General features: G+C 39.0%; 1 protein-coding gene across 2 annotated transcripts; it reads right to left on the bottom strand.

Annotated features, from left to right (window-relative positions):
- Positions 1-149: 149 nt before the first annotated feature.
- Positions 150-20,988, bottom strand: LOC115790673 (acetylcholinesterase). 2 transcript variants are annotated; one of them, XM_030744547.1, is made up of 10 exons: positions 20,908-20,988; positions 19,790-20,098; positions 18,919-19,147; positions 18,518-18,650; positions 18,269-18,420; positions 13,785-13,971; positions 12,526-12,836; positions 8,104-8,313; positions 7,845-8,002; positions 151-926 (listed from the first exon to the last, which is right to left on the bottom strand). In XM_030744547.1, the coding sequence occupies exons 2-10, from the start codon at positions 20,088-20,090 to the stop codon at positions 832-834; spliced, it is 1,776 nt and encodes a 591-aa protein (XP_030600407.1). In that variant the 5' UTR covers positions 20,091-20,098; positions 20,908-20,988; the 3' UTR covers positions 151-831. The 2 variants fall into 2 exon arrangements, with proteins under 2 accessions (XP_030600408.1, XP_030600407.1); XM_030744548.1 differs by lacking the exon at positions 8,104-8,313 and having other exon boundaries at positions 150-926.
- Between the last annotated feature and the right edge of the window lie 596 nt (positions 20,989-21,584).

The raw sequence follows: 21,584 nt of genomic DNA, 5'->3' as shown, positions 1-21,584 counted from the left end.
AAAACCAGAGAATGTTGACACCTTCATCCTGTTCATACCCAATGATGACATTTTTGCACACAATTGTTGTTTAAATTTATAAATGTTACCACTGGGGCAAATTAACCAAAAAAAAATAAGAAGTCTTTGGTGAATTTGCAAATATCCATACAATACATACATTTTTATGTGAAATGTTACATGTCAGAAATCTTGGGAATGTTTCTTTCATAATGATGCAACCTTTATTAACATAATTAAGCTACTGAGGGGTCACTGCCTCTCTTGAGGTAAATACAACAATACATGCAGACAGTGGTTCTAATAAGAAACAGTAAACAAGAAAAATGTTGCATAATTAAAACAGGAATACATGTTGAGTCAAATACAGTGAAAATGAAAAAGAACCATTAATATTATAATGACTGTGTTTCTATTGCTTTAGAAAAAGCAAATCTATCTGTAAGTATTAAACAACTTGAATTAGGCATGAATTAGAATTGAATTAGGCATGCTACTGGGTGTAACTCAGAGAGTAATCCAGGCCTGACATGCAAACTATCCTTGTGAATATTTTTACGTTATTTATAGCATGTTATGTGCAGGTGGATTAACAATAAACAAAACATTAGTGGTGCAGTGTCTTGGCACAGAAGACTGAGGCACAGACATAAGCTGCATCTGTGTATGTCAACCTGATTAATAATGTGCTCCCTATCATAGCGAATACTGAAGACTGAAGTTAAATTTAGACATAGAAAGATTCAATTCAATTTAATTTTGCATCTCCTTTCTGTCTGATAATTTTACATAAATAGGGCGCCTTTGTAGAATGCAGGAATCTTCAGTCCGTCAGTAGGTTAAAGGTATAACCAATAAAATGAGCAGTAAGAAGTAATTACAGCGGAGTATAATCCCACTTGTATTAGAACAAGACACCAGCTTATCTGTGGAGAAAAAAAGCACAAGGACATTATTATGTTATTTCACAAAGGATCACTCACCTTTACTTGACGTGTGTGTGCATAAATCTATGTGTATAGTTAAATGTTTCCTTTGCTTTCTGTCATGTAATTTTTCAATAAAATTTATTTTAAAGTGTAACATTTTGTCTGATCAAAACAGCATCTGCTATTCAATTCAATTCAATTTTATTTATATAGCGCCAAATCACAACAAACTGTCGCCTCAAGGCGCTTTGTATTGTGGGTAAAGACCCTACAATAATACAGAAAAAACCCAACAGTCAAAACGACCCCCTATGAGCAAGCACTTGGCGACAGTGGAAAGGAAAAACTCCCTTTTAACAGGAAGAAACCTCCAGCAGAACCAGGCTCAGGGAGGGGCAGTCATCTGCCGCGACCGGTTGGGCTGAGGGGAGAGAAAGACATGCTGTGGAAGAGAGCCAGAGATTAATATCAATTAATGATTAAATGCAGAGTGGAGTATAAACAACGTAAATAAGGTGAATGAGAAACAGTGCATTATGTGAACCCCCCAGCAGACTAGGCCTATAGCAGCATAACTAAGGGATGGTTCAGGGTCACCTGATCCAGCCCTAACTATAAGCTTTATCATAAAGGAAAGTTTTAAGCCTAATCTTAAAAATAGAGAGGGTGTCTGTCTCCCGAATCCAAGCTGGAAGCTGGTTCCACAGAAGAGGCGCCTGAAAGCTGAAGGCTCTGCCTCCCATTCTACTCTTAAGTATCCGAGGAACCACAAGTAAGCCAGCAGTCTGAGAGCGAAGTGCTCTGTTGGGGTGATATGGTACTATGAGGTCTTTGAGATAAGATGGTGCCTGATTATTCAAGACCTTGTATGTGAGGAGAAGAATTTTAAATTCTATTCTAGATTTAACAGGGAGCCAATGAAGAGAAGCCAATATGGGAGAAATATGCTCTCTCTTTCTAGTCCCTGTCAGGACTCTAGCTGCAGCATTTTGGATCAGCTGAAGGCTTTTCAGGAAGCTTTTAGGACAGCCTGATAATAATGAATTACAATAATCCAGCCTAGAAGTAATAAATGCATGAATGAGCTTTTCAGCATCACTCTGAGAAAGGATGTTTCTAATTTTAGAAATATTGCGCAAATGCAAAAAAGCGGTCCTACATATTTGTTTAATATGTGCATTGAAGGACATATCCTGGTCAAAAATGACTCCAAGATTTCTCACAGTGTTACTGGAGGCCAAAGTAATGCCATCCATAGTAAGTATCTGGTTAGACACCATGTTTCTAAGATTTGTGGGGCCGAGAACAAGAATTTCAGTTTTATCTGAATTTAGAAGCAGGAAATTAGAGGTCATCCAGGCCTTAATGTCTTTAAGACATTCCTGCAGTTTAACTAATTGATGTGTGTCATCTGGCTTCATTGATAGGTAAAGCTGAGTATCATCTGCATAACAATGAAAATTGATGCAGTGCTTTCTAATAATACTGCCTAAGGGAAGCATGTATAATGTAAATAAAATTGGTCCTAGCACAGAACCCTGTGGAACTCCATAATTAACCTTAGTGTGTGAAGAAGACTCCCCATTTACATGAACAAATTGGAGTCTATGAGATAAATATGATTCAAACCACTGCAGTGCAGTACCTTTAATACCTATAGTATGCTCTAATCTCTGTAATAGAATGTTATGGTCAACAGTATCAAAAGCTGCACTGAGGTCCAACAGGACAAGAACAGAGATGAGTCCACTGTCAGAGGCTCTAAGAAGATCATTTGTAACCTTCACTAATGCTGTTTCTGTACTGTGATGAATTCTGAAACCTGACTGAAACTCTTCAAATAAACCGTTCCTCTGCAGATGATCAGTTAGCTGTTTTACAACTACTCTTTCAAGAATCTTTGAGAGAAAAGGAAGGTTGGAGATTGGCCTATAATTAGCTAAGACAACTGGGTCAAGTGATGGCTTTTTAAGCAGAGGTTTAATTACAGCCACCTTGAAGGTCTGTGGTACATAGCCAACTAATAAAGACTGATTGATCATTTTTAAGATTGAAGCATCAATAATTGGAAAGACTTCTTTGAACAGTCTAGTAGGAATGGGATCTAACAAACATGTTGCTGGTTTGGAGGAAGTAACTATTGAAGTTAACTCTGAAAGATCAACTGGAGCAAAAGAGTCTAAACAAATACCAGCAGTGCTGAAAGCAGCCGAACATGAAGAATAATCTTTGAGATGGTTATGAATAATTTTTTCTCTAATGTCTAAAATTTTATTTGTAAAGAAATCCATGAAGTCACTACTAGTTAACGTGAAAGGAATACTCGGCTCTACAGAGCTCTGACTCTTTGTCAGCCTGGCTACAGTGCTGAAAAGAAACCTGGGGTTGTTCTTATTTTCTTCAATTAATGATGAATAGTAAGATGTCCTAGCTTTACGGAGGGCTTTTTTATAGAGCAACAAACTTTTTTTCCAGGCTAAATGAGCATCTTCTAATTTAGTGAGACGCCATTCCCTCTCCAGCTTTCGGGTTATCTGCTTTAAGCTGTGCGTTTGTGAATTATACCACGGAGTCAGGCACTTCTGATTTGAAGCTTTCCTTTTCAGAGGAGCCACAGTATCCAAAGTTATACGCAGTGAGGATGTAAAATTATTGACGAGATAATCGACCTCACTGGGAGCAGAGTTTAGGTAGCTGCTCTGCACTGTGTTGGCACATGGCACTGAAGAGCATAACAATGAAGGAATTAGATCCTTAAACTTAGTTACAGCACTTTCAGAAAGACTTCTACTGTAATAAAACTTATTCCCCGCTGCTGTGTAATCCATTAAAGTAAATGTAAATGTTACTAAGAAATGATCAGACAGGAGGGGGCTTTCAGGGAATACTGTTAAGTCTTCAGTTTCTATGCCATATGTCAGGACAAGATCCAGAGTATGATTAAAGTGGTGGGTGGGCTCCTTTACATTTTGAGAGAAGCCAATTGAATCTAACAATAGATTAAATGCAGTGTTGAGGCTGTCATTCTCAGCATCTACATGGATGTTAAAATCACCCACTATAATTATTTTATCTGAACTGAGCACTAAATCAGATAAAAAGTCTGAGAAATCAGACAGAAACTCTGAGTAGGGACCAGGTGGGCGATAGATAATAACAAATAAAACAGGTTTTTGATTTTCCCAATTAGGATGGACAAGACTAAGAGTCAGGCTTTCAAAAGAATGAAAACTTTGTCTGGGTCTTTGATTAATTAATAAACTGGAATTGAAGATTGCAGCTAATCCTCCTCCTCGACCTGTGCTTCGAGCATTCTGACAGTTACTGTGACTCAGGGGTGTTGATTCATTTAAACTAACATATTCATCCTGCTGTAACCAGGTTTCTGTAAGGCAGAATAAATCAATACGTTGATCAATTATTAAATCATTTACTAATAGGGACTTGGAAGAGAGAGACCTAATGTTTAATAATCCACATTTAATTGTTTTATTTTTTGGTGCAGTTGATGAAGCTGTATTATTTATTGTTTTTGAATTTTTATGCTTAAATAGCTTTTTGCTGATTTTAGCTTTGGTTTTTGGTGGTCTGGGAGCAGGCACCGACTCTATGGGGATGGGGTTTTGGGGGGATGGCAGGAGGAGAGAAGCTGCAGAGAGGCGTGTAAGACTGCAACTCTGCTTCCTGGTCTCAACCCTGGGTAGTCAGTTTTTAGGAGGGTTAATAAATTTGGCCAGATTTCTAGAAATGAGAGCTGCTCCATCCAAAGTGGGATGGATGCCGTCTCTCCTAACAAGACCAGGTTTTCCCCAGAAACTTTGCCAATTATCTATGAAGCCCACGTCATTTTTTGGACACCACTCAGACAGCCAGCGATTCAAGGAGAACATGCGGCTAAACATGTCGCTCCTGGTCTGATTGGGGAGGGGCCCAGAGAAAACTACAGAGTCCGACATCGTTTTAGCAAAGTTACACACCGAGTCAATATTAATTTTAGTGACCTCCGATTGGCGTAACCGGGTGTCATTACTGCCGACGTGAATAATGATCTTACCAAATCTACGATTAGCCTTAGCCAGCAGTTTCAAATTTCCATGAATGTCGCCTGCTCTGGCCCCTGGAAGACATTTGACTATGGTCGCCGGTGTCTCTAGCTTCACGTTTCTCAAAACAGAGTCACCAATAACCAGAGTTTGTTCCTCGGCGGGTGTGTCGCCGAGTGGAGAAAAACGGTTAGAGACGTGAACAGGTTGGTGGTGTACCCGGGGCTTCTGCTTAGGACTACGCTTCCTCCTCACCGTCACCCAGCTGGCCTGTTTTCCCTGCTGCTCGGGATCTGCTGGGGGGGAGCTAACGGCGGCTAAGCTACCATGGTCCGCACCCGCTACAGGGGCCTGGCTAGATGTAGGTTTTTCCAGGGTGCGGAGCCGAGTCTCCAGTTCAGAAAGCCTGGCCTCCAGAGCTACAAACAGACTACATTTATTACAAGTACCGTTACTGCTAAAGGAGGCCGAGGAGTAACTAAACATGTGACACCCAGAGCAGGAAAGTGCAGGAGAGACAGGAGAAGAAGCCATGCTGGTAGTGAGTCGGCTAAGGGCTAAGCTACTAGCTGAGCTAAGCTAGCGAATTTCTAAAAACAAATAAAGTGAGTAATGTGAATACAGGTGATTCAGCAAAGAGTATGCTATTTAAAGTAGGTGAAGATTACACTAAAATATGTTATTATTCAGATAAATCGAGTTATACAGATATAACAGCTAACAGACAGCAAAACACTGTGCTCCGAAACAGGAACAGGAAGTGATACAATACCGCAGTGAGAGCCAACACCAAGTGACAGCGGCTGCAAGGACACATATGTGGCGTATGATTACACACTAAGTGTAATTCTGGAGATATGAGTATTATTCACCCTCTGCAGGATCATTGTTCAGTGAAGTGATGAGTGACCCGCCTCTCCTCCCACTTAAACCTCCAAAACTAAGGTGAAGCACAGGGGGAGCAAGACAGCATACAAATCTCCTACACAAGCTAAACAAGGCAGAACACCTCCCTGGCAGAGCATGATGCAATGCTTCTCACTGCAGATAGCTGCAGTGATGGAAAAAGCGTGTACACCCTCAGTCAGTTCAAAAGTTTTACATATCAGGATATAATAATAATAATAATAATAATATATATATATAGTCCTCACAAAATGTTAAAGTTAGTTAGTTAAACAACATGAGATGAACAAGAACAGGGCATATTATATTGCGTCATTATTTATTTAACAAAAACTAAGTCAAAATGCAGAAGCAGGGTGTGAAAAACGTTTTTCACTCTTCTTTACAATCTTGCTTCAGTTTATGAGGGTTTGCAGACTGGGCCATTGCAACACCTTGATTCATTTCTTTTTCCTTCATTCTTTTGTAGATTTGCTGCTGTGCTTGAGATCATTGTCCTGTTGTATGACCCAATTTTGATAAAGTTTTAGGTGTTGGACAGATGGCCTCACATTTTATTCTAGAATACTTTGAGATTTCATGGTTGAGTCAATGACTGGTCTCACATGTCTTGCGATTTGTTCCAGATGTCTTGGGATTTGTTCAGATGCAACTTTGCAAACCAATGCCATGCTGCCATTTTTTTGAACATTCGTGAACTTTAACATTTAACATGATAACTGAGGCCTGTAGAGTCTGCAAGTAGAGTTTAGCTGTGTTTTTTTTTGTTTGTTTTTTTTTTTGCAATTTCTCTGAGCATTGCACAGTTTGACCTTAGGGTGAATTTGCTGGCATGTCTACTCCTGGGAAACTTGGCAACTTTCTTGAATGTTTTCCACTTGGGGGTGGCTGTAGCTCAGGATGTAGAACAGGTGTGATGGAAAATTTTATATGTTGTTCAACTAGGGAGTGGTTGACCATAGAGTGACCGTAGGTTGTAAAAACCAGATGCCTTATCTGTAACCTACACACATCCTTCCTCTCTCAGGACCTTTTCTTTTAATGGGGTTACATTTGTTAGTTTTATTTTCCTTCTGGTTAGTTTCTTTTATGTAGGGAAATGTAAGAGGATTTCCTCTTCTTTATTGGTGGGTTAAGGAGGGGGAGAACAGGGGGTGAAAAGGGTATAAGTACATTGTGTTTCTATGCAAGATTCAGAACTCATATACATTCCTTGAGGTGTGTATGTGACTTCTCCTCCTACGAGCAATAAACTATGTAACGGAATCTTGTCTCTCTCATTTGATAAATAAATTTCCATAACACAGGTCACCTACTAATCGGAAGGTTGGTGTTTGATGCCTGGGTGCTCCAGTCTGCATGCCAAAGTATCCTTGAGCAAGATACTGAACCCTGCATTGCACTCCATCGAAGTATAAATATGTGAGAATATTACATAGAAAGCACTTAGCTGTAGAAAGATTGTGCTTGGGTGAATAAGGCATGTTGAGTGCTCAAAGTAGAGTAGAAAAACACTATTTAAGAACCAGTCCATTTACCACTTGTGTCACTGCAAAACAAAGGGCTTCACATTCTTTGGAAATACCCATATAACCCAGCAACAACTGATTCTCTAAAGAGGAAATACAATTGCTGATGTATTTCCTCTGAAAGCTCCAGACCAACAAAGTGCCAAACTTTCAGCTTTCGTATTCAGCATGTGCTCACACTTGCTGATGATCAGTTAATCAAGTGCATTTTATTAGCAGCACCTGGCTGCTACTTACCCTCTTAATTCCTATGAAAGCAGAAAGGGTGTACTTACTTTTTCAGACACTGACACAGTATAATATGTCATGTTTTATAGTTTATCTGAGGTTGTATTTACCAAATTTGAAGATCTGCCAAGTTTAAAGAAGGTGTACTGCATATAGAGTGATGTTTCTGTGTGTGTGCATGTGTGGTGGTGGGTATTTTTGTGTCTAACCTGACACATTTTGTACTTTTGGGATAAATTCGTTCCAGAGCTGACATTCTTTAGCTCTCATCATCATCTTTTCTTCTGGATGGTTGTAGTTCAGTGTAACATACTTCTGCTGTTCAATAGTAAACATAGGCCACTTAGCTCCTTCAAGGCCTGGATTTCTGAAAATAAATAAATAAATAAATAAATAAATATAGGCAGTTTCAAGGGCCATAAGAGTCACACAGGTTAAGTGAGTGCTTGACCAACTGGTTATGTTTACCCTGTTCGAGCAAAGTTGGCCCAGTGTTTCATAAACTTCTTGGTCATATTAACTTCCTGCTTTGTGTATCCCAGAGATACATTCAGAGGCACTCCGAATACAAATTCTATCTCATAGCCATGCATAGCGCCCATCCACTCTGGCCAAGGATTGACTGATGAGCGGTGATCAAATAAATATACGAAAGGCTTTCCACCATGCTGAGAGAGCCTGCAAAGTATAAATAACACAGATATATTTTTGCATTGCAATAGGTTAGCTCAAGGTGGATGAAACATAACAGTAAAAAATAAAAGAAAATGGTCTCACAAATTTAGGAAACAAACATGTAGTGATATTGCCCTAATTTCCTTTGGGATCACTAAAGTATCTAACTGTAATTCAGGGCCTCACAAGAAAAATGCACACATTAACATTACTGGTGTTGGTAATTGTCATTTTTATGCTCGTTTATAGTTTTCAACCATTAGTGAGGTTGCATTTTTTTGAAACGTCAGTGTTAGGATTATTTAGTTTGCTATAATAGCTAGAACAAAAGAGTTGTACTGAGTCTTGCTCTGCTATTCTTCTATATCATAGTGTTACAGGGAGTGGATTAAGGACATGTACCATTGTACATTATTTCTCTTCTTGCACGAAGCACAAAAAGTTACCAAGGGTCACACTTTAAAAATCCTAGGCATAATCTGTCATTTTTACTCATCTATAGAGTCAGTTATATAGAAATACTGTGGAAAAACAGCTCATGTACTGAACAACAACAACACACTGGCTAAGGCATGAAGACAAGCACACAAAAAAAAATTGATAAAGGAATAAGGTCAACAGAAAGAAAAGACAAAAAAAAAAAGGAAAAGCATATTAATCACAATGTAATGTTGCATAAAGGTTAAACAGAGGCAAAGAGTGTCACCTGAAAACAGACAGTATTTTGGGTGGCATATCTGAAATTTGGAATAAATCCAATGTTGTTGGGCTAAAGAACTGAGAAAACTTGTGCAGCAATACTAGCCTTTCAGAGAAATTATTATTTGCCTGCTACATTGTAGAGGATTGGTGACCTTGGAATGGTTTGGTCTGTGAGGGAACTCTGAACGTGAACAACTGATTATAAGGTGGTCACAGTACCTGTTTGTCTTATTCTTGTTTAAAACAAAATCAAAAACATTGCCAAGGTCGCTGCTTGCTGGGTTTTTAACATGTTGCAATGGAGCTTGGATTTCCAGCACATCCCAGACATGGTCAGCTGGATTGAGGGCTCAGAAATTTGAAGGCAATGTCAGCAAAAGAAGGAATTTGTGCATTTGCAATGTTACAGAAACCTTCCAGAATAGTGCAGTGGAATATAACAGGGTGCATCACCCTGCAGCCATCAGGGATTATGAAGCCTGTATCAGTGTTTGGTAGGTGATGTGCTTTTAAATAACATTCACATCTATGACAGAACAGACTTTTCTCATCAAAACACCACACTGCCTCTGCTGGATTGCCATCCAATAATGTTTTCTAGTGCTATCTGTATGATGCAACAGAAACCATTGTAGCCCCTTTTGGTAGTATATTGCCAAAAGTATTCAATCACACATCAAAATCATTGAATTCAGGTGTTCCAATCACTTCCATGGCCACAGGTGTATAAAACCAAGCACCTTGGCACGCAGACTGCTTCTACAAACATTTGTGAAAGAATGGTCAGGAGCTCAGTGAATTCCAGTGTGGCACTGTGATAGGATGCCATCTGTGCAACAAGTTCAGTTGTGAAATTTCCTCCCTGCTAAATATTCCACGGGCAACTGTTAGTGGGATTATAACAAAGAGGAAGTGATTGGGAACAATAGCAACTCAACCATGAAGAGGTAGGCCACATAAAATTACAGAGCAAAGTCAGTGTATGCTGAAGCGCATAGGTCGCAGAAGTCGCCAACTTTCTGCAGAGTCAATTGCTACAGACCTCCAAACTTCATGTGGCCTTCAGATTAGCTCAAGAACAGTGTGCAGAGAGCTTCGTGGAATGGCTTTCCATGGCTGAGCAGCTGCATCCAAGCCTTGCATCACCAAGCACAATGCAAAGCATCAGATGCAGTGGTGTAAAGCACACTGCCACTGGACCCTAGAGTAGTGGTGATGTGTTCTCTGGAGTGACGAATCATGCTTGTGGCAATTTAATGGACAAGTCTGGGTTTGCCAGTTGCCAGGAGAATGGTACTTGTCTGACTTGTCTGACAGTGTAAAGTCTGGTGGAGGTGGGATTATGGTGTGGGGTTGTTTTTCAGGAATTGGGCTTAGGCCCTTAGTTCGAGTGAAAGGAATTCTTAATGCTTCAGCATACCAAAACATTTCAGACAATTTCATTCTCTCAACTTTGAGAACAGTTTGGGGATGGCCCCTTTCTGTTCCAACATAACTGTAAACCAGTGCACAAAGCAAGGCCCATGAAAACATGGATGAGTGGGTTTGCTGTGGAACTTGACTTAACCTCAACCTGATAGAACAGCTGGAGCCTGCGAGCCAGGCCTTCTCATCCAACATGAGTGCCTGACCTCACAAATGTGCTTCTGGAGAATGGTCAGAAATTCCCATAAACACACTCCTAAAACTTGTGGGAAGCCTTCCCAGAAGAGTTGAAGCTGTTATAGCTACAAAGGGTGGGCCAACATCATATTAAACCAGGAGTCTCAAACTCCAGGCCTCGAGGGCCGGTGTCCTGCAGCTTTTAGATGTGTCCCTGATCCAACACACCTGAATCAAATGGCTGAATTACCTCCTCAGTATGCAGTCAAGTTCTCCAGAGTCCAGGTAATGACTTCTATATTTGACTCAGGTGTGGTGAAGCAGAGACACATCTAAAACCTGCAGGACACTGGTCCTCGAGGCCTGGAGTTTGAGACCCCTGTATTAAACCCTATGTGTTAAGAATGGGATGTCACTCGAGTTCATATGCATGTGAAGGCTAACAAGAGAATAATTGTGGCAATATTTAATTTAATTAAATAACATTTTTTAATTAGAGCATAGCATCAAAGTCAATTAAACTTCTAGCATATTGATCTGGTCAGTTAAGTAGCAAAAGGGGTTGTTAATCAGTTTCAGCCGCTTTGGTGTTAATGAAATTAATAGCAGGTGCACTACAGGGATAACAATAAGATAACCCCCAAAACAGGAATGGTTTGACAGGTGGAGGTCACTGACATTTTGTTTTTCCTCATCATTTTTTTTCTGTTTTTTTTTTTTTTTTTTTTTTTTTTCACTAGTTTAGCATTTGACTAGGGTCAGTGTCACTACTGGTACCATGAGGGGATACCTGGACCCTACATAGGTTGCACAGGTAGTCTAACGTCTCCAGGATGGCACATCAACTCGTGCCATTACCAGAAGGTTTGCTGTGTCTCCCAGCACAGTCTCAAGAACATGGAGGAGATTCCAGGAGACAGGCAGTTACTCTTGGAGAGCTGAACAGGGCTGTAGAAGGTCCTTAACCCAATTGTAGGACCAGTATTTGCTCCTTTGTGCTAGAGTCCTATAAAATGACCTCCAGCAGGCTACTGGTGAGAATTCTCTGACCAAACAATCAGAAACAGACTTCATGAGGGGGGCCGGAGGATGTGAAAGGGCCTGACAGACGTGAAAGGGTCTGGAGAAGCTGTTATACTGCCTGTAACATCATTCAGCATGACCGGTTTGTTGGTGGGTCTGTGATGGTCTGCGGAGGCATCTCCATGGAGGGATACACAGACGTCTACAGGCTAGGCCAGGTTGTACCTCACACTGTCCAGGAGCTCAGTGATGCCCTGGTCCAGATCTGGGAGGAGATCCCCCAGGACACCATACATTGTCTCATTAGGAGCATGCCCCAACATTGTCAGGCACGCATACAAGGATGTGGGGGCCATACAAACTACTGAGTACAATTTTGAATTGCTGCAATGAAATTTAATCAAAATGGCCTAGCATCACTTTTTCACTTCGAGGGGGCCTTTGAATTCAGCCATCTGTAGGTTACCCAGTCCATATCAGTATAGATATCCAACATGATTTTTCCCCATTGAAATCTGACAGGTTTTCCAAGTTTTCTTTGAATTTTCTTTTTTCTTTTTTAGCAGTGCTCCAAAAATGTAGAAATCAGTTTTAAAAGTTGCTTGGATTCTCCTCAATATTGATGTTTAAAACACATATGTAGCATCACCAAGCAAGGAAAATACATAGAGGCACATACTACTAATATAGCCATAATTATTTTTCTTGTGCTTACCAGAAAAGCTCTCACCTGTCCCTATGATCATGAGTTAAATCTCAACTTGTCTAATTTACCTTGCAGAAAAAAAATCTATCTCAATTATCAATCCCATTATGGGATTTTAATAATTTAATTTTGAGTTTATTACCTATAGCTAATAAGTCAGTCCAATGAGAATTGGTTGTTACCTGTGAGCGAACTGTAGTACTGGACAAATGAAGTCTTGATCTCCAACCAGACTACTCAATGAGTCACGGTTTTTCATCCCATTGTTCTGATCTGTCCAATCCGTGTAATGGAAAATGGCTGCTTCTCTTGTGACATCACTCGCTTTGTCCATTGCAAGCCCCACTCCTGCTAGGAATTCATTCCTAGTGATGAGACTCTGACCACTGATATTAAATCCAGACACTCCACAAACAACAAAGTAGGTCCCTTCATCCTTGTTTAATCCAATCATCACATCTTTCTTTGGAAAGTTACCAGTACTTAGAAGCACCTGCAGGGGGAAGAGAGAAGGTGGTTTGGTGATTGTGATGCCCGATGTGTGTTTGTTAGTTTCTTTCTAAATTAATTTATGTATGCTTATATATATTTTAATGCATATACAAAATGGTCCATGTTTCTACAGTGAGAATGATTATTCACAAGCATAAAGCAAATTCAGCCCAAGGTCAGACTGTAACAATCAGAGAAACTGCAAAAACATCTCATACTTTATAGACCTCAGTTACACGTAAAGGGTCCTGATAGCACATTAACAAAACACTCAACAGATTCTATCCTTTCATACATTTTCCTGCACTTATCCAATTCAGGTTGCAGGGGTGGGGGGACTGGCGCATATCCCAGCTGCTGAAATCTTCTCTCTAACAACATGGTAGCACAGCTTAGCTTTGTAAAGTTGAATCTGAACAAGCCACAGGACTTCTAGAACAATACCCTTTGGACAGACAGGACCAAGGGAGATCCAGTGGTGTTGGTAGAGTAAAATGTGAGGCCATCTGTCTGATCAGACAGATTTAGCTGATTTAGATTAGATTAACTTGACCAAAGTAGGGCCACACAATAGGACAATGATTCTAATCACAGCAGCAAATCTACAATAGAATGGCTGAAAAAGAAAAGAATCAAGATGTTGCATTGGCCCTCAACCTGATTGAAACAAAATGTTGTGGTGGGACCCTAACAGACCTGTGCACAAAGTAAAACCTAAGAATCAAAAGAAGCCATACTTTCTTTTTACTATGACTCTACATACAAAATTGCTTTTTTTTTCAAGAACATGTGGACTGGTTGCATGTGATTTTTCCTTAAAGCAATCAGAACTGAACTAATTTTAAATATTAATTGCACTCATTTGAACTCAGTGATTGACATTGTGCAAATATAATTCTTAAAGAAAAAAAAGTCAAGCAAATGCACAAAAGCAAATATGGATACCCACTTCAACATCATCTGGTAGGAATGCCCCGTCAACATGAGGGATAAAGGGAATGGCCAATAGTAATGGCTGCTTGAGAACATCAAATTGCTTCATTGCGATTTTTTTCACATCAGCCTGCTGCAGACAAGCTTCTAGACGAACTGGATCAGATGTAGGACACTCCAATAATCTTGCCAGTATAAGAGACCTGTAATATTGAAAAAGAAAAAAGCAAGGCAGTCAGTGAAAGAATAAAGAGAAATCTATAGAGATAAACTTTCACTGTGGCTTTAGGAGTTTATGAATATGAACTATTTGTTGTTTGTCTTAAGGATTTATGATTCTAATCACACTTTTACACTGCTCATTCATTTCTATCATTATTTTTAAATCAAAAATTGTCATTGTATATATTTTCTTCTTCTCCACCCATGTTAGGAAAAACAGATGAAATTGTGTCCCCCAAAGCAAGTTACATAGCAAAATGTGAATTTTGCTAAATGTTATATCCCTTGAAATTTTGTCTAAGATTATGAATGCCAACCTCATAATGGTTCTACGGGGTGTACAATCTGTGCTTTCCCGTCATGGTTGAGAGGGTACAATATTTAGGTTTACAGCATTTAATGAATATGTAGATGTACAATGTAATCCCATAGACAGTATAAAAGATTAACCTAGCTTACTGAAAAGTAAAGTCAGTGATTAAGTGCATTAAATCTGCATTCTTCTTAAAGGTCACCATGGGGTAATATGCGTGATTGTAAAACAGACTTCCAGTCCTATGGAAGGCTATGGAAAGTTGGCTTTCCACATGGATCTCTGGACCTCCGTCACTCTTTTTGAACAAAAAAATTAAGTACATTTTGTAAGTCTTAGTCATTTTATGTTTTATGTTTCAGAAAACAGAATGCTCATTGGCCAACAACATGTGACTTACACGTTTTTAGCCAATGTGGTTTCACAGTCAGACCTGCCCCTGCCACCTGCTTTCAAAATAACTAGTTGGCGACAGCAAAAATGCTTATCTTGAGGTTTCAAAACAGGACTTCAGAAAGCAGTAGATGACATCATGGTGGCTACATCCATGTTTTATACAAAAAAATATATATTCCAAAAAAAATATAATAATAATAAACAAATGAATAAAGATCTTGCATGTAACACAATCTAACACAATGAAGTATCTCCTGAAATACATCATTTAAATATCTCTCTCTGAGAAAAACAAACAAGCAAGACCCCCCCCCCCCCCCCCCCCAAAAAAAAAAAAAAAAGCAACAGCAAAAAACAGCTAGCTTACCTTGATAACAGGTTAAGAAAATGGGGCTGCACCAATGGTGGTAACAGTGGCTATCTTTGTCAATATAAAGTATACAGTAACTAACTTGGAATATACAAACAGTCTTAAGCACTTTTTGTTATTAGTGCAGTCAGTCAAACTGAATCCATTCTCAATTGCTAGATAAGAGAAAGCCAAACCAGAAAAGCTGTTTTATTGTTATTTTATTATTTTATTGTTTTATTAATTTATTTTATTGTTCCTCAACAAAAAGGATAACTGTCAGGATAACATGATTGTCACAGAAGAATAAGGAAGACTCTGTTGAGCTAAATGTACACATCTGCTTTTAAAACCTTTTTATAGTAATTATGAATACAAGCTGTTTGTCAATTGTCCTAAGCATTTATGATTCTAGTCAAACTGACATTTTACATTTGCCTTACATTTATAGTTTTTATTAATTAAAAAAAACGGTATTCCACATATTCCTTTTTTTTTGTCTTCACCTGTGTTAATAAAAACATATCACCCCTCCCACCCAAAAAATAAAATAAATACATACAACTAAAATAAAAACAAGTTATATACCAAAATTTGAACTGTAAATGTTAAATGTTATATACATTAATAGTTCCACTATGCAGTTAACATGTAAATATTAAACAGAAACATTTTTTTCCAACCATAAAGATGACATGACTATCACTGATGTAATGTATGAGTGCAGCCTCTCCTCTCTATCTGACGCACATGCAGTATATAAAATGGATAACAAAAGAAACTGCACTATGGATGAAAGTTAACCAACTTTACACTGGTATGCAAAAGTTTGGGCACTCCTGATAAATTTCATGATTTTCCTTTATAAATCATTTGTTGTTCGGATCAGCAATTTCAGTTAAAATTATCATATAGCAGACGAACACGGTGATATTTGAGAAGTGAAATGAAATTTTATGATTTACAGAAAGTGTGAAATAATTATTTAAACAAAATTAGGCAGGTGCATAAGTTTGGGCACCCTTGTCATTTTATTGATTTGAATACCTTTAACACTAATTATTGGAACACAAAATTTGTTTTGTAAGCTCATTGACCCTTGACCTACATACACAGGTGAATCCAATTATGAGAAAGGGTTAAGGTGACAATTGCAAGTGTTTCTCCTCTTTGCATCTTCTCTGAAGAGGGGCAACATGGGAGCCTCAAAACAACTCTCAAATGACCTGAAGACAAAAATTGTTCAACATCATGGTTTAGGGGAAGGATCCAAAAAGCTATCTCAGAGATTTCAGCTGTCAGTTTCCACTATGAGGAACATAGTGAGGAAGTGGAAGACCACAGGCACAGTTCTAGTTAAGGCCCGAAGTTGCAGGCCAAGAAAAATCTCAGATAAGCAGAGGCGAAGGATGGTGAGAACAGTCATAGGCAACCCACAGACCAACTCTAAAGACTTACAACATCATCTTGCTGCAGATGATGTCACTGTGCACCGTTCATCTATTCAGCGCACTTTGCACAAGGAGAGGCTGTATGGGAGAGTAATGCAAAAGAAGCCTTTTCTGCACACACGCCACAAACAGAGTCGTTGAGGTATGCTAAAGCACATTTGGACAAGCCAGCTTCATTTTGGAATAAGGTGCTGTGTACTGATGAAACTAAAATTGAGTTATCTGGACATAACAAGGGGCGGTATGCACGGCGGAAAAAGAACACAACATTCCAAGACAAACACTTTTACCCACAGTAAAATTTGATGGCAGTTCCATCATGCTGTGGGGCTGTGTGGCCAGTGCAGATACTGGGAATCCTGTTAAAGTTAAGGATCACATGGATTCCAGTCAATATCAGCAGATTCTTGAGAACAATGTTCAAGAATCAGTGACAAAGTTGAAGTTCCACCGGGGCTGTAAACTTCAACAACACAACGACCCTAAACACTGCTCAAAATCTACTAAGGCATTCATGCAGAGGAACAAGTACAACGTTCTGGGATGGCCATCTCAGACCCCAGATCTGAATATTATTGAAAATCTGTGGTGTGATTTAAAGCGGGCTGTCCATGCTCAGAAACCATCAAACCTGACTGAACTGGAGATATTTTGTAAAGAAGAATGGTCCAAAATACCTTCATCCAGAATCCAGAATCTTATTGGAAGCTATAGGAAGCGTTCAGAGGCTGTTATTTCTGCAAAAGGAGGATCTACTAAATATTGATGTAATTTTTCTGTTGGGGTGCCCAAACTTATGCACCTGCCTAATTTTGTTTAAATAATTATTGCACACTTTCTGTAAATCCTATGAACTTTATTTCACTTCTCAAATATCACTGTGTTTGTCTGCTATATGACATATTTAACTGAAATTGCTGATCCGAACAACCAATGATTTATAAAGGAAAATCATGAAAATTATCAGGGGTGCTCAAACTGTTGCATACCACTGTGAGTGTGAGATAATGTTCTTCTCAAGTTAATAAAAATTACTGTTTTTACTGCAATCAAAACCTTCGTGGGTAAAAAGCCAATCAAAATTCTTTATCACACCTACAAATCAACAAGATTAAACAAGCAGTCTTTCATCTGTTTCCTTTCACCACTATGTATTACATAGCCACAAGGAGCTTGTTACTCTGATCTCTAAGAATAAGCTAAAGCTAAGCCTGTCTATATGCAGACAGACTGCTGTTTGCAAAGTATACTCAAATTTGGCAGATCCTTGTAAACTTAGCTGTAGCCTGGGACAGCAGCCAACCCCTCACTCTAGTAGGATATTTTTAACAGTGTGGGATCTCTGCTGCCATTGACCTGAAGCACAAAACTAAACACCTCCATACCTGGTTAGTATAAAGCTGCAATGAAAAACACCATTGGTGAGCTAGCCAGCACTTCAAAAGTAGCCATAGCCATTGTTGTGTCTTTGTTTTACAGTACAGCAAAATGTGGAGGGTAGTATTAATATGAGTGTATTGGTATTGTTACACAAGGTAAGTGAAAATGTTGACCTGCTGGATGAGCTAAAGGAAAAGTCATCAAGACTGATCCTCTGGAAATCTTACTGAAAGCCCTTTAAGATTTTATAAGTTTTAAATTTAGTACCTGCCATGTGGTTAACAGACTTGTCGTTTTGACAATCTGTTGAGTAGTTTGTGAAGTATATCAGTCTAAACCAACCAAGTGACATATAAATAACCAAAGACTCAAGGCAAGACACACACTACCTGTCCCATGCTTCAGTTTGACTGACTGTGGCCCAGGGTGCATTAGGAGAGCCACTCTGCATCACAGCCCTTTGAAAAAGATCCTGGCTGCCGGGTGAGAGCAGATGGAAACCAACAGATGCAGAGCCAGCACTCTCTCCGAACAGAGTCACCTGGAAACAACACCAAATTAAAACCCTACTGCCTGTTTTATTGTTTGTTTCAACATGTACAAAATCTTGCTAGTAGGATAGGATAAAAATATTTTACCTTTGAAGGATCACCTCCAAAAGCTGCAATATTATTTGCTACCCATTTAAGAGCCAAACGCTGGTCCAAAAGGCCTGCATTGCCCCGGATATTTGTGTTGTCAGGAAGAGACAGGAAACCAAAGGCTCCCACTCTGTCATTGAGGAAAAAAAAAAATAGAATGCTGACAATGTATGACTTAAAATAAATCACAAAATCGATTGCTCTTGTTATTCTAAAACAATATCAAACAGATTTTTATGTTTCATAATTTTTTATGAAGGTCTTCATGAAGGTGAAACCTTGCTCCAGTTACATCAACAGCTTTGTTGCTTGTTAATATAGCATTTCTAGTTACATCTAATAACTATATCTGCTTACTATTAGCATTTTTTAAATTTTCCGCTTATACCACTTTTTACCTGTAATTCATTGATACCACAACAACACCTTCAGATTTACTCAGGAAGCACCCATCGTAAATGTCCAGGGATGATGTTCCTGAGGTAAACCCACCGCCATGAATCCAGACAAGGACAGGGGCAGCTGGTGAGGGCTGGGTCTTGTTGAAACGTGGCGACCAGACATTTAGGTACAGACAGTCTTCACTCAGAGGAGTGTTTGGGTTCCACATCTCTATACCCTTGAACCCTGAAAAGAATGTTGTTACATAACACCAGATATATAATAATATAATTTCATTGAGCCTGATTGGGACTGCATAATTGTACCTTGCAAGTTCAAATTCCTTATGACATTTGAACTTGCAACCTGATACTGTATCTCTATCTATACTACATACTAGTTGCAACGGTCTTCCAACAAACTCTGACAGGTGGCTGTAGCTATAAATAGTTATATATCATAACTCAGCCCCATTAACTCTTGAGTAAGATGACAGGCCTTTGAATTTTGACTTCTGTATGTGTGCTAAGGAATGTGTAAGAGTAGCGTAAAACTATTTTTAGTATTATTATTTTCTAGACAAAACGTTTATGGCTTATGTCCAAAATTTACTTCTGTCTCTACTAAAACTGAACATTGGGTGTAGATGGGAAAGGGTAGGCATACAGTATGCATGCGATTATGTAATATGACTGCCACTCCTTCTGATATGTCTTAAAATAATAAAAGATGAATAAAGATTAATTATTAATCAAACAAGTGGTGCAAGACAACAACTAGTTCAAACTTGTGTGCACAATATAATAATAACAATCAAATATTAAGAATAAAAATATAAAACTATTTTTGGACTTTGTATAGTCCTTTGAGTATTTCATATCATCCTACCAGGAAAGGTTGTATCAGGCATCTGGTAGCAGGAATTTGGAAACTGGATCGCATCCTTCACAGCATCCCATCTCTCTACTGGCTCTGGAGCTCTGAATCTTAATTTCCCAACAGGTGGTTTTCCATAAGGAATTCCAAGAAATGCTCTAACATCGGCACCCAGCACAGAAACCAATTTCCCTCGAATTTTCCCATTGGTAGTATTGATTACAAGATCATCTTGAGTGGCAAGTGATAATGTCAGAAAATTAAACAATATAACAAAAAGTACAAAGTGTCCACACTGAGAGACTGCAGCCATGAAAAATCCTGAGGAGAGAAAAAATGGAAGAAAGAAAGAGACACAGATTATATATATATATATATATATATATATATATATATATATATATATATATATATATATATATATATATATATATACAGTATATATATATATATATATATATATACTTCTGAGTACAATAGACATTGTGTTCAAAATACTTCGGGTTGAACTGTAGTTTTTTACTCTTTCATATTGGTGTGAAAAACACTTTGTAGGGCACTAACATTAAAAATCGTATGAAAACAAACTCAGGAGAATTCGGGATATTGCGGAAATCAATCAAGCACATCTTTCTGTTTCGACCATGCCAAACTAAGACAGCTTGTTTTAATTACATTCAGGTCACAAAGCTAAGGGTGGTGTGTGTGTGTGTGTATTAGAGAGAGATAGTGTCTATGTGTGTGTGTGTGTGTGTGTGTGTGTGTGTGTGTATGTGTGTGTGTGTGGGCGAGAGAGAGAGCGAGAGAGAGTGAGAGAGAGGATCATTGCCGCTGCCAGGGTGTCACTTTAAAAGCGTCTTTAATCCTCGGATATTCACAAACACTAAAGCTTTTGGCGAATATAAAAACTGCAAGCGACTGCACGCGCGCAGTTCATGTTGTGTGTATGGTGCGCGAAGCCGCATTACTTTGAAAAGGCACCGACTAAGCAAGGTTACAGAGTGAAAATCGCGCACAGCTGGTTTGATGCGCGCACTGGGGACACAAGCGCTCACGCAGAGATTAATATAAATGACTGCAAGAATTAAATCCGCCAATACCAGTTTATAAAAGCTTTAGTGATGTCTTACCTTATCAGCTAGCACTTTGTGTCTGTCTGCAGTGAGTGAGGACACAGCACTGACGGGATTAAAGCATGGACATCCTCTGTCCAGCGCTCACTGGGCCAGCCCAGCGCACCACCCTCTACTACTGTTGCTGTAGCTACACTTGCAATTAATAATTCAACACAGTAACACCTTTCCCTGAATCAAATTAGCAACAGTGGCAACAACAACAATAACCCCACTACCACCAATAATCATAATATGAACGATAATAAAGATGAAGTGCACATTTTGAAAAAGAGAAAAAAAGTGTGTTTGACTTGCATTTTTATGATAAATGATTGTAGAAGATTGTGACTAATGATGATGTATTAATGTCTAAAATGCACAGTTGCTGTAGCATTGTACTCTTGAGACATACAAGTAAGTTTAAATTAGAAGACCAGAGAGGGGAGGTCTTTTGCCAGAGGGTTACAGGGTAAGCAGGACTGCAGCTATTTGAGTATTTATAGCTCGGGTCCTCTACCAGAGGCCTGGGAGCTTGAGGGTCTTGCACAGTATCTTAGCTATTCCCAGTATTGCGCTCTTCTGGACAGAGATCTCGGATGTTGTTCCAGGAATCTGCTGGAGCCACTCTTCCAGTTTGGGGGTCACTGCCCCGAGTGTTCCGATTACCACGGGGACCACTGTTACCTTCATCT

Source organism: Archocentrus centrarchus, chromosome 13 (assembly GCF_007364275.1).
Source record: "Archocentrus centrarchus isolate MPI-CPG fArcCen1 chromosome 13, fArcCen1, whole genome shotgun sequence".
Lineage (NCBI taxonomy): Eukaryota > Metazoa > Chordata > Actinopteri > Cichliformes > Cichlidae > Archocentrus > Archocentrus centrarchus.
This window is presented reverse-complemented; position numbering and strand designations above follow the sequence as displayed.